Source organism: Phyllopteryx taeniolatus, chromosome 14 (genome assembly GCF_024500385.1).
Source record: "Phyllopteryx taeniolatus isolate TA_2022b chromosome 14, UOR_Ptae_1.2, whole genome shotgun sequence".
NCBI lineage: Eukaryota > Metazoa > Chordata > Actinopteri > Syngnathiformes > Syngnathidae > Phyllopteryx > Phyllopteryx taeniolatus.
Genome location: NC_084515.1, coordinates 5,243,136 through 5,261,252, shown reverse-complemented (window position 1 = coordinate 5,261,252; position 18,117 = coordinate 5,243,136). Strand labels below are relative to the sequence as shown.

Sequence of the window (18,117 nt, the reverse complement as noted above, 5' to 3'; positions counted from 1 at the left end):
GATAGAGATAGATAGATAGATAGATAGATAGATAGATAGATAGATAGATAGATAGATAGATAGATAGATAGATATTCACTACAGCGACAATAACCAAGTACAATGCAGTAATTGTTTTCCAGTAAAAAGGCTCAGGAGCGCCATTCTCCGACAATCCGTAGACTCGTGGTCTGATTGGCTGAACGTGCGCCGTGCGTGCTGTGGTAAACAACATCCGCCGTGCATGCGTCATGCGTCGTGTGTGCGTAACTGAGGTAATGGAGATTTGTGGTCTTCTCGCAGTCTTCTCAGTTGCCAAAGTGGCCACTCTCCTCTATGTCTATCACCGCGTGTATTGTTGATTACCGGAGAGTAAGCATCACAGGTGACGACCATTTTGTCCGCGGGGGAGTAAGGTGAGTAAACGAACGTCGCGTCTGCTCTTGACTCCACCAGAATGGTGACACTCGTGAAGTCCAAATGCTAATCTGTTAGCAACGACTGCTTACGCCTGTGGTCGCTTAGCGGTACTGTATAATTCCTGGAACACTTGTGACTTATTGAGAAATACACACTTGCCCGAAAGTGGTAAAATAACACTTAGGGAGTAGGGTAGCCCTATTTTGACAATTAATCAAGACATTTTGTCGGAATTATCAAATGTTTGCTCGGCATGTCCGCCTAGTCTTCTGGTTAAATGTTATGATAGTGGAAGGAGATTGACTTACAGGAAATAGTCGTATCCAATGTAAGGCGTCTACTAGCTGTTTCTTTGTAACGTTGCGAATTATTTCAGTGCATTAATAGCTTCTGATAATGTGTGATACGCTGACATAGTGAAAATAAATGTTGTTCATTGCTGTCAGTGGACAATGTTATTACAATCCGTAAAGGATACGTTCTGACTAGTTAGCATGTGTGCTAACGCTAGCCGACTGGTCGCGTAAAGAGACGCAAGATTTAACCAATCAGAGACACCCTGCATAATAACAAAACCGATAATAATAACGTTATATTGAAATCAGTCTCAGACGGTTGTTGACGCAACACTGTTTTATATTTATATATTGAATAATCAAATAAAATATTGTTATTATAATATATCATACGTAATTAATAATGAATATAATTTATTTTGTTATTTAAATTAAAGTTTCTTAGAAGGGGCAAGGGTGGTTGTGGACAACTTTTTTTGTTGTAATTTATGACTTATACTTTAGTAAGTACATTTTTATTCCTGTTGCACAACTCACAAAGTGCTTCACAGGGTGAAAATACAGAATCATAAACTTCATGCAGTTAATAAACGAACAAAACAAAAAAATCAAGTTTTATTTGAATGCCTGCCTAAACGTGTTTTTAACTGCTTGTTCAAAATGTCTGAAGAAGAGGCAGCTCTTAGTTCAAATGGAAATGAATTCTACTATTGAATGATTGACCTTTTTTATTTCATACATGCAGTAAAAAAGTGAAAGGTTTACAGTAGGCCATCATATATCCTATACTGGAACAAAAAAAGGGTTTGGTAACAAAAAAATACTTTGAATATTTCAACGTTATTCAAAGTGAAACAGTTAGCAGTTATGGTAAAGATTTTAGCAAGCAACAAAGTAGATCATTTGCTTTCGAGGCCACATAAACTTGAGTTTGACACCTGTCTGTTGGATACGGATAGACCACTTCTTGTCCTGAACGAGTACGAGTACTTGCATTTGAATACTCACTGATACTTGATCATGCCATTACACTTTGCAGTTGGGATTAAAAAAATAAAACATTAATCAAAAAAACTCACAAAAACTTTTGTTTTCATGGACATGGAATAAGTTTCATTCAAATGGAACACTTTTTAGAGTAACAACTTGTCATTACTGACATTTTAACAGTCTTGCCACACGTGTCACTGAAATGTAGCCTGTAAAACAAGGCATTTCAATAGTAAAAGAACAGTGCATGGCTTAAATTACTCTGGCGTAGTGCCAGAAACCTGGGGTATGAAGACTCGCCCTATGTATGTGAGTGTTTTTTGTTTTGTTTTGTTTTTAAAGCATGTGACATGGGGGCGCTGCTCGTTGTGGGTTAGGCGGGGAACCGAGCATCCACGAGCCTCTGAATCGATCGGTATAGAGAAGCCTGCAGGCTGGGGGAATCTGTCTATGCCTGCGTAGCCTGCAAGTCTACGACTTTAAGGTCAGGTCGCCGGTTGGTGCCAAAATGAAACATAACCGTGAGGTATGGTTGAAGTGCTAAAACCATCCTGCGGCTAGCGGGCTAACTAGCTGGTTAGCTGTCTTCTTGATCAAAGCACAAGCAAGTGAACCACCACACTGTCAGTTAGGTTATGTGGACTGGCTAAGCACAGTGGTGTGGTCCAAGGCAAACACAGTCCAACCGGGCATTTCACATGAACTCAAGTATTGTACTTCAGTTCAGTTTGGACAAACAAAGGATGAGTACTCTATGTAATTTAGGCCAAAATCTTCCTGCTTTTTAAATCTCTTACAATTATCTGACAGCTTAAGTTACTGTACATAATATTCTTCCCATGTCCAGTAAGTAATATTTACCACCCAAAATTTGCAACGTTAATGTTGATTATCAAAAATGCAGCCCTATGGGGGGCACAAGTCAGTGCAAACTGTAGGCCGGTCCCAAGCCCGGATAAATGCAGAGGGTTGCGTCAGGAAGGGCATCCGGCTTAAAACTTTGCCAAACAAATATGAGTGTTCGTCCAAAGAATTCCAAACCGGATCGGTCGTGGCCCGGGTTTACAACGTCCGCCACCGGCGGCGTCAACCTGTAGGGCGCCGTTGGAAATTCAGCTGCTGTGGGTCGAAGTCAAAGAAGAAGAAGAGGTGGGAAGTGGGTTCTTCGGCAGAAAGAGAAGAGGAAAGCACAGAGCCTAGAACTGAATGTGGGGACTTTGAATGTTGGGACTATAACAGGAAAATCTTGCGAGTTGGTTGACATGATGATTAGGAGAAAGGTTGATATATTGTGTGTCCAGGAGACCAGGTGGAAAGGCAGTAAGGCTAGAAGTTTAGGGGCAGGCTTTAAATTATTTTACCATGGTGTAGATGGGAAGAGAAATGGAGTTGGGGTTATTTTAAAAGAAGAGTTTGCTAAGAATGTCTTGGAGGTGAAAAGAGTATCAGATCGAGTGATGAGGCTGAAACTTGAACTTGAGGGTGTTATGTGTAATGTGATTAGTGGCTATGCCCCACAGGTAGGATGCAACCTAGAGGTGAAAGAGAAATTCTGGAAAGAGCTAGGCGACGTAGTTCTGAGCATCCCAGACAGAGAGTCGTTGGTGCAGATTGTAATGGACATGTTGGTGAAGGAAATAGGGTTGATGAAGAAGTGACGGGTAAGTACGGCATCCAGGAAAGGAACTTGGAGGGACAGATGGTGGCAGGCTTTGCAACAAGGATGCAAATGGCTGTAGTGAACACTTTTTTCCAGAAGAGGCACGAACATAGGGTGACCAACAAGAGCGGAGGTAGAAGCACGCAGGTGGATTACATCTTGTGCAGACGATGTAATCTGAAGGAGGTTACAAACTGTAAGGTAGTGGTAGGGGAGAGTGTGGCTAGACAGCATAGGATGGTGGTGTGTAAGATGACTCTGGTGGTGGGGAGGAAGATTAGGAAGACAAAGGCAGAGAAGAGAACCATGTGCTGGAAGCTGAGACAGGACGAGTGTTGTGCAGCTTTTCGGGAAGAGTTGAGACAGGCTCTCGGTGGACGGGAGGAGCTTCCAGGAGACTGGAACACTGCAGCCAAGGTGATCAGAGAGGCAGGCAGGAGAGTACTTGGTGTATCTTCTGGCAGGAAAGGAGAGAAGGAGACTTGGTGTTGGAACCTCACAGTACAGGAACTCATACAAGGAAAAAGGTTGGGTAAGAAGTGGGACACTGAGAGGACCGAGGAGAGGCGAAAGGAATACATTGAGATACGACACAGGGCAAAAGTAGAGGTGGCAAAGGCCAAACAAGATGCATATGATGACATGTATGGCAGGGTGGACACTAAAGAAGGAGAAAAGGATCTATACAGGCTGGCCAGACAGAGGGATAAAGATGGGAAGGATGTGCAGCAGGTTAGGGTGATTAAGGATAGAGATGGAAATATGTTGACTGGTGCCAGCAGTGTGCTAGCTAGATGGAAAGAATACTTCGAGAAGTTGATGAATGAGGAAAATGAGAGAGAAGGGAGAGTAGAAGAGGCAAGTGTGGTGGACCAGGAAGTGGCAATGATTAGTAAGGGGGAAGTTAGAAACGCATTAAAGAGGATGAAAAATGGAAAGGCAGTTGGTCCTGATGACATTCCTGTGGAGGTATGGAAGTATCTAGGAGAGGTGGCTGTGGAGTTTTTGACCAGCTTGTTCAATTGAATTCTAGTGGGTGAGAAGATGCCTGAGGAATGGAGGAAAAGTGTACTGGTGCCCATTTTTAAGAACAAAGGTGATGTGCAGAGCTGTGGGAACTATAGAGAAATAAAGTTGATGAGCCACACAATGAAGTTATGGGAAAGAGTAGTGGAGGCTAGACTCAGGACAGAAGTGAGTATTTATGAGCAACAGTATGGTTTCATGCCTAGAAAGAGTACCACAGATGCATTATTTGCCTTGAGGAGGTTGAAAAGTACAGAGGAAGTCAGAAGGAGCTATATTGTGTCTTTGTAGATCTAGAGAAAGCCTATGACAGAGTACCCAGAGAGGAACTGTGGTACTGCATGCGGAAGTCTGGAGTGGCAGAGAAGTATGTTAGAATAATACAGGACATGTACGAGGGCAGCAGAACAGCGGTGAGGTGTGCTGTAGGTGTGACAGACGAATTTAAGGTGGACGTGGGACTGCATCAGGGATCAGCCCTGAGCCCCTTCCTTTTTGCAGTGGTCCCGGTGGGACGTGCCCGGAACACCTCACCGGGGAGGCATCCGGGAGGCATCCGAATCAGATGCCCCAGCCACCTCATCTGGCTCCTCTCAATGTGGAGGAGCAACGGCTCTACTCTGAGATCCTCCCAGATGACCGAGCTTCACACCCGATCTCTAAGAGAGAGCCCGGACACCCTGCGGAGGAAACTCATTTCGGCCGTTTGTATCCGGGATCTTGTTCTTTCAGTCACGACCCACAGCTCGTGACCATAAGGGAGGGTAGGAACATAGATCGACCGGTAAATTGAGAGCTTCGCCTTTTGGCTTAGCTCCTTCTTTACCAATACGGACCGATACAAAGTATGAACAACCAGGTCATTTTTTCATTTGCTGGTTACCCATTCATAAACTCATTATCTGTATCATGTAACAATCCCCCCTCCATTGCGAGGGTTAGTTTCCAGTCCACTTCTGCAATAAGTGAAATCCGTGAAATAGAATACACCAAAGGCATGTTTTTGTTGCATTTACTGTACCGGTACTTAAATTATTTGAAAGGCCAATACACCTAAAACAAAACAAACACATTTAAACAGCTAATTTATTGAAAGAGAGAGAGAGAGAGAGAGAGCAATGGGTAACACAAAAATATTGTAAAAACTGTATAAAAAATAGTTTAACAACTGTAATCAAAATCTGCAATATAGTGGGACCACGAACCATGAAACCCCCCACCACCCCTTTCTTCTCACACACACACATTTCCATGTCTGACCAATCTTGTGTTTACAATCCATAGGAATCGCCATCAATTTTGGGATGGCGTCAGACACAGCACCCCAAAGCCATGCCTCCAAAGGGATTATGACCTTTTACCCCACTGTTGAGGAGTTCAAAAACTTCAGCCGCTATGTCGCATACATGGAGTCACAGGGAGCACACAAAGCAGGCCTGGCCAAAGTATGTACTTGATGCTGACCAACTTTGTGCAACAATTTTTCTTAAAGTGACAGTAACAATTTTTATACAAAGACATAGTATGCAAAGACAATCACCAACTAATCAAGAGATTATAACAATTTTAAGAACGAGACTGTAATCTTCCCCCCTTCCCCTTTCAAGGTGATCCCACCAAAAGAATGGAAGCCAAGACATTCATATGACGATATAGACGATTTGGTGATTCCTGCACCCATTCAGCAGGTGGTGACAGGCCAGTCGGGCCTTTTCACTCAGTACAACATTCAGAAGAAGTCGATGTCTGTGAAAGAGTTCCGTAAAATTGCAAACAGTGACAAGTAAGTCCAAAAAAATAAAAAATTTAAATTAAGATGTCACTTTTAATTTTTTTTCTTGCTTTAAATATGATTGTTGTTCATCTGTTTTTTGTAATTGATTACATTTCTTCTGCCCATTTTGCAGGTTCTGTAGCCCTCACTATGATGATTTTGATGAACTGGAAAGGAAGTACTGGAAGAATGTGACCTTTAATCCTCCTATATATGGAGCCGACGTCGGTGGTAGTCTATACAATCCGGTGAGTTAATATTATAAGGGTGTCCCAAAAGTCACAATACACTTCCTTTTTTTTCCATTTTGTTTCAGGTATTATTTGGACAGGCATGAGGCCATCAGCGTTTGACAGCTTAGGCTTTGCAATTTTTGTTAGTATATCATTCCGTGGCTCGTCAGTTGACATTGTAGCAGCATTGCAAAATTGCCGCCTGGCAAGAGGTTTTTCTGTCCCTGACCACAGTTCAGCGCCAGTTTGACATGCTCTATGGCAAGCCATGGGTACAAAAACTGCAAAGCCTATGATCACACATGCTGATGGCCTCACGTCTGTTCGAATGATACCTGCAACACAATAGAAAAAAGGAAGTGAAAATTTACTTTTGGAACAATTTGTATAGTTAGGTTTCTCTTTGTAAAGTATGTCCGTATATGTTTTGACCCAAATCAGATGGTGTGGTACTAACATGATGCATTTCAAGAAGTCTCCTGTGTTAATCGTAACCTTATATCTTGTTATTCTGCGTTCTTCCAGGAAGTCAAAGAGTGGAACATTTGTCATCTTAACACCATTTTGGACACGGTGGAATCTGAAAGCGGCATCACCATTGAGGGTGTTAATACACCCTACTTGTATTTTGGCATGTGGAAGACCACCTTTGCATGGCACACTGAGGACATGGACCTCTACAGCATCAACTACTTGCACTTTGGAGAGCCCAAATCCTGGTGATAAATAAAAAAAAAAAATAAAAAAAAGAAAGATCGTTTAGATATATTGCCAAATGTTATGTACATAAATGAGATAAATGCTGTTTCTTGAAACAACTACAATTGAACGTTGTTACAATACATTTGAAACTCAAGACACATTTGGATTTCTGCAGGTACTGCGTTCCTCCAGAGCATGGGAGAAGATTTGAGCGTCTGGCTCAAGGTTTGAGATCAATGTAATCTTATTTACACATTTAAAATGAAAGCTGTTTACATGCCGTGGTCCTAACGTATAGCATGTCTTCTGTAGGTTTCTTTTCTGGTAGTGCTCAAACTTGTGAGGCCTTTTTGCGGCACAAGATGACCCTGATATCGCCTTCTATACTGAAGAAATATGGCATTCCGTTTGAAAAGGTATAAGAAGTGTTAATTTCCTCTCGCCAAGCCATAAACCGACACGATACATAATTCTGTTGGTTTTGCACCTCACCCCTCAGATTACCCAATATGCTGGCGAGTTCATGGTCACGTTCCCCTATGCTTATCACGCTGGCTTCAACCATGGTTTCAACTGTGCCGAATCCACCAACTTTGCCACACAGCGCTGGATTGAGTATGGCAAGCAAGCAGTTTTGGTGAGAATTATTAAACAGTACAGCTGTTGCTAAATGGAGACTATGGATTATTCAATTCATATTCTCCTTGTTCTCTTCCCTGTCAGTGCTCATGCCGCAAGGACATGGTAAAGATCTCCATGGATGTGTTTGTCAAGAAATTCCAGCCAGATCGCTACGAACAGTGGCTGGCAGGGCGAGATACAGCCCCCATCGACCACTCCCGGCCCACTCCAGAGGCTAAGGAGTTCCTGGGCGATTCTTTTAATATCTTCTACAATAGTAGCAGTTGCTCCGTGGATAGCGATCGGGATGATTTAGGGCGGAAGAGGTTTGTCACATGCCATTTATAAATATTGTATTCTATCAGATTTGTTTACACTGCAGGGGTGTCAAACATATTTTCGTTGTGGGTCAAATTACGGTATAGTTACTGTGTTCTGTGATGACTGTGAAAATCATATTATGGTATTACTTATGCACAACTACCACTTCATTGATTCTTGCAATTTCCTGTATATATTTAAAAACAAATTGGCCGTAGGTGCTAATGTGAGTGCGAATGGTTGTTTGTTCGAATGTGCCCTGCGATTGGCTGGCAACCAGTTCAGGGTGTACCCCGTCTCCTGCCCGATGATAGCTGGGTTAGGCTCCAGCACGCCCGCGACCCTAGTGAGGAGAAGCGGCTCAGAAAATGGATGGAAATTGTTCAAATCAGACGTTATGGAAAATGGGGCTAACCAAATATTTAAGTATGCTCTGTTGTTCAATAGAAGAAATTTGGTGGAAGGAAAAAAAATGCTTGTAATATCTGTTAAAGGCTTACATTTTGGAACAGATTTTTCTGCCAAATTGAAAAGAACAATCCATTTAGCAAGAAACATTAATTAACACCATTTATTAGCTTTATTGGGCCACATAAAATATAGAGATCCCTCTAACCCCTTACAGGTGCATCTCAATAAATTAGAGTACTGTAGAAGAGTTTGTTGTATTTCAGAATTGCAATTCGTAAAGTGAAACTCATACAGATTCATTCAATACACGAAAATACTTTTTTAGAAGTCCAATTCCAACCTCATTTCCATATTCAAATCAGTTTGACTGTTTCTCATGTAACTAATTCCTTGGAGACGGTATAATGTGGATCTTTAACTGTAAGCGAAAATCATCAAAATAATAAGAAAATCATAAAAAATTGTTTACTCTGTGTAGTGAATCTATATGACATTAATTGAACTACAAAAATACATGAAGTTTTCTCATTCTAATTTATTGATATGGACCTGTATTTATAAAATAGATATCGAGATTCCATGATTTGATCTGAAGAAACTACAAACAATGTACAAGGCTAGTAAAAATGTATTACCAATAAATATTGAAAAACATTTTGGGGAAAAAGAGTAAGAAACCTAAGTTTGAAAGTAGGAGACATCTTTAAAATACACAGGTTTAGAAGTAAAGTGATGGAAATGAGTTTAGTAGTGAAAGTTATAAAGTTATGGAACAAATTCAACAAAGAAAAAAAGAGTCCAGGTCAATTAATATTTAAAAAGTTCATTAAATTAAGTGTATTACAAAATGAAATGGTTAAGAGTGGTCTGTGACAGAGGTCAATCATCATTGAGAAGATTGTATCAAATTTATTTAAATATGAAATCTAAATATTTGAGAGGGGGCTGGCAGGAAATAGTTTATTCATCTCCTCAACTCATTTTCATTTAAATTTTGTGTTTTTGTTTAAACATAGGCGGCACTGTGACTACTGGTTGTAGCGTCTGCCTCACAGTTCTGAGGACCAGGGTTCAATCCCCGGCCCTGCCTGTGTGGAGTTTGCATATTCTCCCCGTGCCTGCGTGGGTTTTTCTCCGGGCACTCCGGTTTCCTCCAACATCCCAAAAACATGCATGCTAGGTTGATTGACAACTCTAAATTGCCCATAGGTGTGAATGTGAGGGCGAATGGTTGTTTGTTTATATGTACCCTGCGATTGGCTGGCAACCAGTTCAGGGTGTAACCTGCCTCCTGCCCAATGATAGCTGGGATAAGCTCCAGCACGCCCGCGACCCTAGTGAGGAGAAGAGGCTCAGAAAATGGATGGATGGATGTTTAAACATAATGTCTGATTTTTCAGACATTATGTTTAAGGCCCGGGCCTTAAGTTTGATACCTGTGATTAACAGCCTTGACTACTGTACTATACTAAAACGCATCATACAAGAGTTATCACTGTCTACAGATCCGGGACTGGTAACGTGTGTACTTGAACAAAACATGTTTGTTTTGTTTGGACCTAGAATTTGCATGTGGAATACCCCAAGATTGTCAGCATACAATTTTGTTAGTTAGTGACTCCCTTTAAATGTCATTAAATAAAAACATGTCTGACCTTCTTATTGGAATAATCAGCTCTTTCCAAGTCTTTCTAAAATGACTTTTTTTTTCTTTTTGTCTTAAGTCCACTTCAAAGAATTGAGACCAAGAGACACCGGGTGTGTCTGGAGCTGCCGGAAGAGGTTGTTTCCAAAGATACAGATGAGGAAATGATGCTGTATGCGAAGCGGCCAAGACTAAATCTTTTACCACCACGTATGACACCACAGGATGGCAAGAGAAATAAAGGTATTATTATTGACCATTCTTACTGGTGATTTTTTTTTTGTATAAACAATTTTTTTGTTTTTCCATCCCCTTTACTGATTAAATAGTGATTTTATTGACAGGTCCACCAAAGTTGATTGTCACACCGACAAAGCTCACGTTGCTGGATCCATTTCACAGGGGTTTAAACACGAGTGATTCAGGACACACGCCTCACTACACAAAGACTCGTCCACCTGCGTTTTTGTCCCAAAACGGTCATCTGTCAGCCACAGTGACGCCAACATGGACGCCTTCCCGCAAAATGGGGGTGGCCAGCTTGCTCTTCCATCGGACTCTCACTCAAAAAGACATCTTACAAGTTCACAGTTACCCTCGAGAAAAAATGCAGACTCACACGATGCTGCAGGTGCACAGCTATGCCCGAGAGCAGCAGCCCTGTCATCTCCCGCTCGGAGGCGCCACGGTGTCACCATCTCAGTCACCGGCCAGTGGAAACACGGAATCGAGGCTAGAATCTAGAATATCTCTCACCAAAGTGGTACTCAGTCAAACGGAACATTCTGTGGAGAAGGACCACACACCCAGTGTTTCGATGCCCAATGATTTTCAGAATGCGGCCATCGCTGAGCCCACCTGCCTTACACAGTCCACCGAGGTCAACAAAATGGAGATCCCCAAGAACCAAAACAAAAGACAGGTCTGTTTTTATATTTAATTCCTACCACAATTTAAGGGATGCACAGGGATTAAGAATTGTCTTCTTTGTGCACTAATTATTCCTCTAGATTTGCATGGAAAACTAAGCAGGTTTTATAAAGACTGAAAATTTTATTTAATCTACTAATCTTGCTGATTGACAAAATGAGTACTAATGATGGCTCTGTATTGGCTCTATCAATCGCATGCTCATCTCTAAGCGTTTGGAATGGTTACCAATTGACTACATGGCAGAACAAGAACGCACGACTACTAACTAAATGTTACGTTAACAGTTTGCCAAAACCAAAAGTGTATTGAATTGTATTCATCCTGTTCCAAACAACAGAATAGCCAATGCCCTCTATGGGATAGTGGCATTATCATCGTGAAAGACACCATTCCTGTCAAACAGCCAATTCAAGTGAAGGTGATTTCTCAGAGTCATGATGTAAGTACTTAGAACTGGACTGAAATTATTACCAGTGCCGAGCCCTCAATACTGGTTTGATTACACTGTGACTGATGTCAGGTTCATTTTGGCCGAATAAGACATGGCCAAAATTAAAACAATAACTTTTTTCTTTGGTTTTTAGCGGTCTTGTTCTTACCAGTGACATTGAGTAAGTTAATGTGTGTTTTTGTTCATGGGGCAGCAAAGTGACATAGTCGTTTGCTCCAGCCTTCCTGTGTGGCGTTTGCACGTTCTCCCCATGCTTGCATTGGTTCTATTCAGGGACTCTTGGCTTCCTCCTACATTCCAAAAACGTTAGGTTCATTGAAAATTCTAAATTGTCCATAGTTATGAATGTGACTGGTTGCTTGTCTATATGTGCCCTGTGATTGACTGCCGACCAGTCCGTGGTGGAATAGGGTCCAGCTCACCCGTGACCTAAATGAGGACAAGCACTATAGAAAATGTATGGAAAGATACAATGCCACCAGAAAGTATTCACACCCCTTCACTTTTTTTCAAATTTTGCTGTGTTACAGACTTATTCTAAAGCTGATTTGAGTATAGTTTAAAAAAAAAAAAAATAAAATAAAATATACGTAAAATATCCCATAATGACAAAGTAAAAATGTATTTTTAGACACTTGTGCAAATTTATTGACAATGTAAACATAATAGGTACATACGTATTCACATCGTTGGCTTAATATTTTGTTGAAGCACCTTTGGCAGCAATCACAGCCTCAAGTCTTCTTGGGTATGTCTCTATGAGCTTGGCACACCTGTTTTGGGGCATTTTCTCCCATTCTTCTCTGCAGACCCTCTCAAAGTCAGTCAGGTTGGATTGTTAGCGTCAGTGGACAGGCATTTTTAGGTCTTTCCAGAGATGTTCGATTGGGTTCATCTGGCCTCTGGCTGGGCCACTCAAGGACATTCACAGGCTGCTCCTGAAGCCACTTCTTTGTTAACTTGGCTGTGCGTTTTGAGTCATTGTTGTGTTGGAAGGTGAGTTGACGCCCTAGTCTGAGTTCCAGAGCACGCTGGAGCAAGTTGTCTTGAAGAATCTCTATATTTGGCACCTGTCATCTTACCCTCTAAGCGGAATAGTCGCCCAGTTCCTGCAGCAGAAAAACAACCCAACAGCATGATGCTGCCACCACCATGCTTCACAGTAGGGATTGTGTTAGCCAGGTGATGAGCAGTGCCTCTTCTTCTCCAGATATGATGCTTGCAATTCAGGCCAAAAAGTTCTATTTTGGTTTCATCAGACCAGAGAATTTTGTTTCTGCAGGTCTGAGAATCCCTAAGGTGCCTTTTGGCAAACTCTAAGCAGGTTGCCATGTGCCTTTTAGTGAGAAGTGGGTTCCGTCTGGCCACTCTTCCATAAAGGCCTGATTGGTGGAGTGCGTTAGCAATGGTTGACCTTCAGGATGGTTCACCTATCTCCGCAAGGGAACACTGGAGCTCCGCCTTTGTGACCATAGAGTTCTTGTGTCACCTCTCTGACCAGGGCCCTTCTTCCCCGGTTACTCAGCTTGGTCGGACGGCCAGATCTAGGAAGGGTCCTGGTGGTTCCAAACTTCTTGTATTTCCGAATAATCGAGAAGACAGTGCTTTTCGGGACCTTCAATGCTGCTGAAATGTTTTTGTATCCTTCCCCAGATTTGTGCCTTGACACAATTCGGTCTCGGAGACTGCAGACAATTGCTTAGACTTCATTGCTTGGTTTCTGCTCTGATATGCACTGCCAACTATGAGACCTTATATAGGCAGGTGTGTGTCATTCCAAATGATGTTCAATCAACTTAATTTACCAAAGGTGGACTCCATTCAAGTTGTAGAAGCATCTCAAGGATGATCAGTGGTAATCAGATGAACCTGAGCTTAATTTTTAGTGTTATAGCAGAGGGTGTGAATACTTGTGTACCTATGATGTTGGAATGTTTACATTTATTTCATAAATTTGAACAAATGTCTGAAAATAACTTTTTACTTTGTCAATATGGGATAGTTTATGTAGAATTTATTTATTTTTTAAAAGACAACTATACTCAAATCAGCTTTGGAATAAGTCTGTAACATAGCAAAATGTGGAAAATGTCTTCGAAGGGGTGTGAATACTTCATGGTGGCACTGTACATGGTTTTATTTACAGATATGACAATATTCTATCTTACCACCAGGTGTCAGAAGAGCAGTCCTACTGTATGTCAGTGGCCACCAAGCAACAGCAGCAAGACCAGCTCAGAAAACTTCCACGCCACCACCCTCTCTTTAGAGAGATACTCAGCGAAGATGGTAAGCCAGATATAATTGATGCAGATTTTTCAGTATAAACTACTTTAAGCTTAAATTTAGGCATATTCAACTTTCGGGTGAAATTTCAAGCATGAACCTAAAATGCAACATAACATTTATTTTTGCACAACTTGCTGTTCTCTAACAAGGAGATGAACAGCAAAATTCACAACATGTCCCAGAACATCCACTTCCCTGTGCCTTTCAGTTATGCTTCCAGTCCCTCTGTATCTCTGTTGATGACACAGCTTCTGCTCAGTGGCCACTTTCCTCTGAGAACATCCTGCGAGGCTTAAGACAGGATGTTCTTAGAGGAAAGTGACCGCTGAGCTTACAGTCTCATTAGCAGGTTGTAATGAGAGACTGAAAGAGTTTATAGTTACCATAATAGTTACACACTTTTTTTCACTGTCTTTGGCCTTACAATCCACTCTGTAGAAATTTATGAAGATGTGACGGTGGAGCAAGAAGAAAAAGAGGAATGGGCAAAGCCACTAAGGAACCTGTGGCAGTGTCGGCCTATAAAGCCCCAGGTAGAGTGGGAGTACAATAAGAGAATGGGTGAACAGGCTCCATACTGCTCCATCTGCCTGCTTTTCTACACCCACTATCAGGTGAGATAGATGAGTTTATTTATTTGTCAGTCTCTCATTAAACCCTCACCGTTACCTGGAATGTCAAGGGAGGCATTATATTACTTTGTCTAGTGAGGATAAGCGGTACAGGAAATGGATGAACGTATAATAAGAGTAGCCTACATCATAATCTACAGACTATGCTATAGATTATGATGTAGGCTACTCTTATTGTACATGCCTGTCCTTTTTTAGATGTCTCTATATGAGACGCATTAAATGATAAAGGGACTGCACTTATATAGCGCTTTACCTACACTATCACAGTGCCCAAAGTGCTTTACAAAACCTCACGTTCACCCATACACACACACATTCATACACCAATGGGCGACTCCTGCCAGGCAAGGCGCTGCCAGGCCCACTGGGAGCAAATTAGGGTTCAGTGTCTTGCCCAAGGACATGCAGACAGTTGGAGCCGGGATTCGAACCAGCTACCTTTCGGTCACTGGATGACCCGACTCGCTCTACCTACTGAGCCACAGCCTTGATTAATGGTTTACTGTCAGAGGAAGTAGTTTTCTCTGTTTACCAGAAATCTAAATTTAGAGCCGGTTCTACTTTCCTGCTTTGTATTTATCTTGTATTACTGTAACATTGCCATATACTGAACACCTAATTCAAAGAACAACAGGCATGAATAAAAAATAAATAAAATAATAAGTAAAATAAAAAAGCATAGGTTGTCACATTTGGGTGTGCATTGGATAAAGACAGATGGGTTTAAATTATATACTGCAAAAATTAAAATCTAAACAAGATGAAATACTGTGGAAACTCGATTTAATGGACTAATAGGGGTGTGGGGGTTACAACTGATTATCCGTTATGTTGAAGCACTTTTATAATTTTAAAAAAAAAAAAAATTTATGTCCGTATGCACCCATATTACTGTTCAGTACAAAATTATTGTTTTGTACTTTTTGGCCTAAAACGCCCAGTACAGTACAAAGTTATTGTAAATGAATATAAAAAAGCTTCCAAATGTTTAGAAAGTTACAAATTTTATCCAAACTTATTACACTCTGTGCTTGGTGGTGACAATCAGTAGTGGCAAGTCGAGACGGGTCGCTTTCATGAGCTGCGAGAAATTTGTGTACTTCCTATTTCCAACTTTCCGTTAAGATTAGATGCCATAAACGAACAGCTTGACAAAAATACTTACTGTACCAAAAATAGCATATTCCAGACTGCAGTACGGCTCCAGAGACATCTTAAACTGAAAAAAAGAACAAAAAAAACGCCACTCATGCCATGCTGCTCAATCTCTCTGCACAGAGGTCTATGCAACAATAGATAGAACTACTGTCATCATGGCCGCCACCACCACATCAATGCATTGCCAGGAAATGTCAGCACATTCAACATTGTCGCCATATGTCAATGCATTGCCTTTCATGGAAATAGGGTTGGGTATAATTTGAATGATATCGATCAAACCGATCAGATCGGTGTAAAGTCTACTATAAACCATCAGTGCAAAATTGCAACCAACCATTTACCTTGTTAGCTGTCTCAATGTTGGCGTAGACGTATTTTATTCTTTCACTCACCCTAATGACTGAGAGTTGACTTCACTGAAGCTCCGCTTCGGTGTAGGCTGAGGCTCGGAACGCGTCAGACCCTACACATCGTGAAAGCCTGCTTTGCACAATATAATCTTATTCCAAGTGTTGCACTAATCTGTAATCGAGGTGCTACTGTACCCCAAATAAAGGCAAAATATGCCTTATTGGTCTGTCAAAATACTTCTTCCCAGACAAAAATCTTATAAATTATCGTAATTTGTTATTTAGGTTTCATTACTGATTACGAGTAAGTTTATCTTAAAATCAGAAGTAGAATGATTCTATAGATGTAGGTAGTATAAACACTAGTTTTAGTTATAGGCTTGGTATGTTTGATTGTTTTAAAACATCTTGCCAAGTAAAATTTTCCTGTTCTCTAGGAGATAATTTTGCTTAAATTAAATCATATATTCCTCATTTCATTAATTTTTTACTTATTCTTAAGCCCAGTTTTTGCAATGTAGACAAGTTGCATCATCATTAATCATTTAATGGAAATGGATATACATCTTTATATTCCTAGAAACCTTTCCTGATTGAAGTCGGCCTCTGGAAAACAGATATTCTGATCACGTATGTAAAAGGAATCAGAAATGAAAAAGAATACATTTCTCTTTTAGTCTGAGGGCAGCGACGGGAATTCCAGTGCGACGTTGGTGAACCGCCAAGGTTGCCAGTGGTCCAAACCTCTCATTCCTGAAATGTGTTTCAACACGCACACCAACAAGGCCAGCGATAGCGGGGAAGGCCAGCTGTCCAACCCTCACATCACAGAAGACGGCACTAGCCGGCTGCTCAGCTGTTCTCAGTGCTGCGTCCGTGTACACACCAGTAAGCTCTTTTTATCGACACTTCCTTTTTGTCAATGGCTTAATTATATTACATTTAATCATGAAAAGACTGATAACATAAGCAATACGTGCAAGAAGCATACTCAACTAGTCACCATACTGTATATACAGAGCAAAACGGGTATTGTTGATGACTAAAGACCTCTTCTACCAAATGTTTTTTTTTTTTTTTTTTTTAATGCCAAGAAATGAAATGTAATGGAAGAAACCTTTTCCTGTCTGGGTCAGGTTGCTATGGTGTAACCAGAGAGGAAACAGAGCAGGATGACTGGCTGTGTGCTCGCTGCAAAGCTGAGGCTACCCTTGAGGTTTGTGCACTGGGCTCTCAATTATTTATTGTCAATTCTTGTAGGTTGATAAGCTTCACTTAAACACAGGAAGGTTCCACAATGAGTTGCATGAAGGTTTTAAAGAAACCCGTACTGCTTACCTCAGGTTAAATTGCTGCCTCCTGAAGTTGTTAAAAGAAATCACAGTAATCAACTCTAAATGGGACACATTTGTCCTAGCACTTTCATTTTTGTCACTTTAAAAGTATACTTGGCAGTGTGCCTCATTTTTTGTCCTGCTGGGAGTGTTCCCTTCCTTTGCGTGTTATTGTTTATGGAATACATTGTTCCTCATTTTGTGTATCTGTTGTTATCAGCATTCCTGCTTGACTTTTGTGGAACAATCTGGGAATATTGCCCAATATTTGCACACAAATGAACACAAATGACCACCAGTGGGCAGTGCCGCGTGTGTCTTTCTACGCAAGTGGAATAGGTTTTCAATTACAGTACTGTAACTGGAATTTTCACTTTTAGAATCTGTGAGGTGAATAATTTCACATTTATTTAAATTTGAATTATTAAGTGGTAGACAGATTTTTTTATTTTTTTTTATTGTCCAGTTATCAACAGTTTCAACACACTTTTTCTTGTGCCAGGATTGCTGTCTGTGTTCTCTCCGAGGTGGAGCTCTGCAGAGAGCCAACAATGACAAGTAAGTACATGAAGTCCTCGAGTTACGACGTACTCGACCTACGACATTTCGACTTTACGACGCCCGCACCTTGTCCGCCATTTTGTCCCCAGCACCATAGTGTTTCTGTTAGCGAGTGCATAGTGCTTGTCTGTGTTTGTGCGCCGGGAGTATCTTTGCCTTTTTCGCCCTCCTTTTTACACACTCTCAGCAGTAATGGTAAGAACAGCATCTTATTTTTTTAATTTTAATGTATTTTAGTTTCTTTATACGAAGTTTTAACCTTTTCTGCTACGGTCACCTGACCGTGGTCGGGAGACGCCTTCTCCAGGGCCGCAGTTGTCCTCCT

General features: G+C 41.2%; 1 protein-coding gene across 4 annotated transcripts in view; it reads left to right on the top strand.

Moving 5' to 3' along the window:
• Nucleotides 1-219: 219 nt before the first annotated feature.
• LOC133489239 (lysine-specific demethylase 4A-like) overlaps nucleotides 220-18,117 on the top strand; it is a 25,675-nt gene continuing 7,777 nt past the window's right edge. Inside the window, exons 1-17 of one of the 4 annotated variants that reach the window (XM_061798119.1) lie at nucleotides 220-395; nucleotides 5,656-5,816; nucleotides 5,979-6,154; nucleotides 6,279-6,393; nucleotides 6,904-7,097; nucleotides 7,256-7,305; nucleotides 7,393-7,496; nucleotides 7,580-7,717; nucleotides 7,804-8,027; nucleotides 10,158-10,321; nucleotides 10,423-11,000; nucleotides 11,349-11,450; nucleotides 13,637-13,751; nucleotides 14,190-14,365; nucleotides 16,575-16,785; nucleotides 17,034-17,113; nucleotides 17,734-17,789. In XM_061798119.1, the coding sequence (XP_061654103.1) occupies nucleotides 5,676-5,816; nucleotides 5,979-6,154; nucleotides 6,279-6,393; nucleotides 6,904-7,097; nucleotides 7,256-7,305; nucleotides 7,393-7,496; nucleotides 7,580-7,717; nucleotides 7,804-8,027; nucleotides 10,158-10,321; nucleotides 10,423-11,000; nucleotides 11,349-11,450; nucleotides 13,637-13,751; nucleotides 14,190-14,365; nucleotides 16,575-16,785; nucleotides 17,034-17,113; nucleotides 17,734-17,789 (2,624 nt within the window). In that variant the 5' untranslated portion in view covers nucleotides 220-395; nucleotides 5,656-5,675. Of the gene's footprint in view, nucleotides 396-5,655; nucleotides 5,817-5,978; nucleotides 6,155-6,278; nucleotides 6,394-6,903; nucleotides 7,098-7,255; nucleotides 7,306-7,392; nucleotides 7,497-7,579; nucleotides 7,718-7,803; nucleotides 8,028-10,157; nucleotides 10,322-10,407; nucleotides 11,001-11,348; nucleotides 11,451-13,636; nucleotides 13,752-14,189; nucleotides 14,366-16,574; nucleotides 16,786-17,033; nucleotides 17,114-17,733; nucleotides 17,790-18,117 lie in introns of those variants that run through there. The other 3 variants (XM_061798117.1, XM_061798120.1, XM_061798121.1) reach the window with 3 other exon arrangements.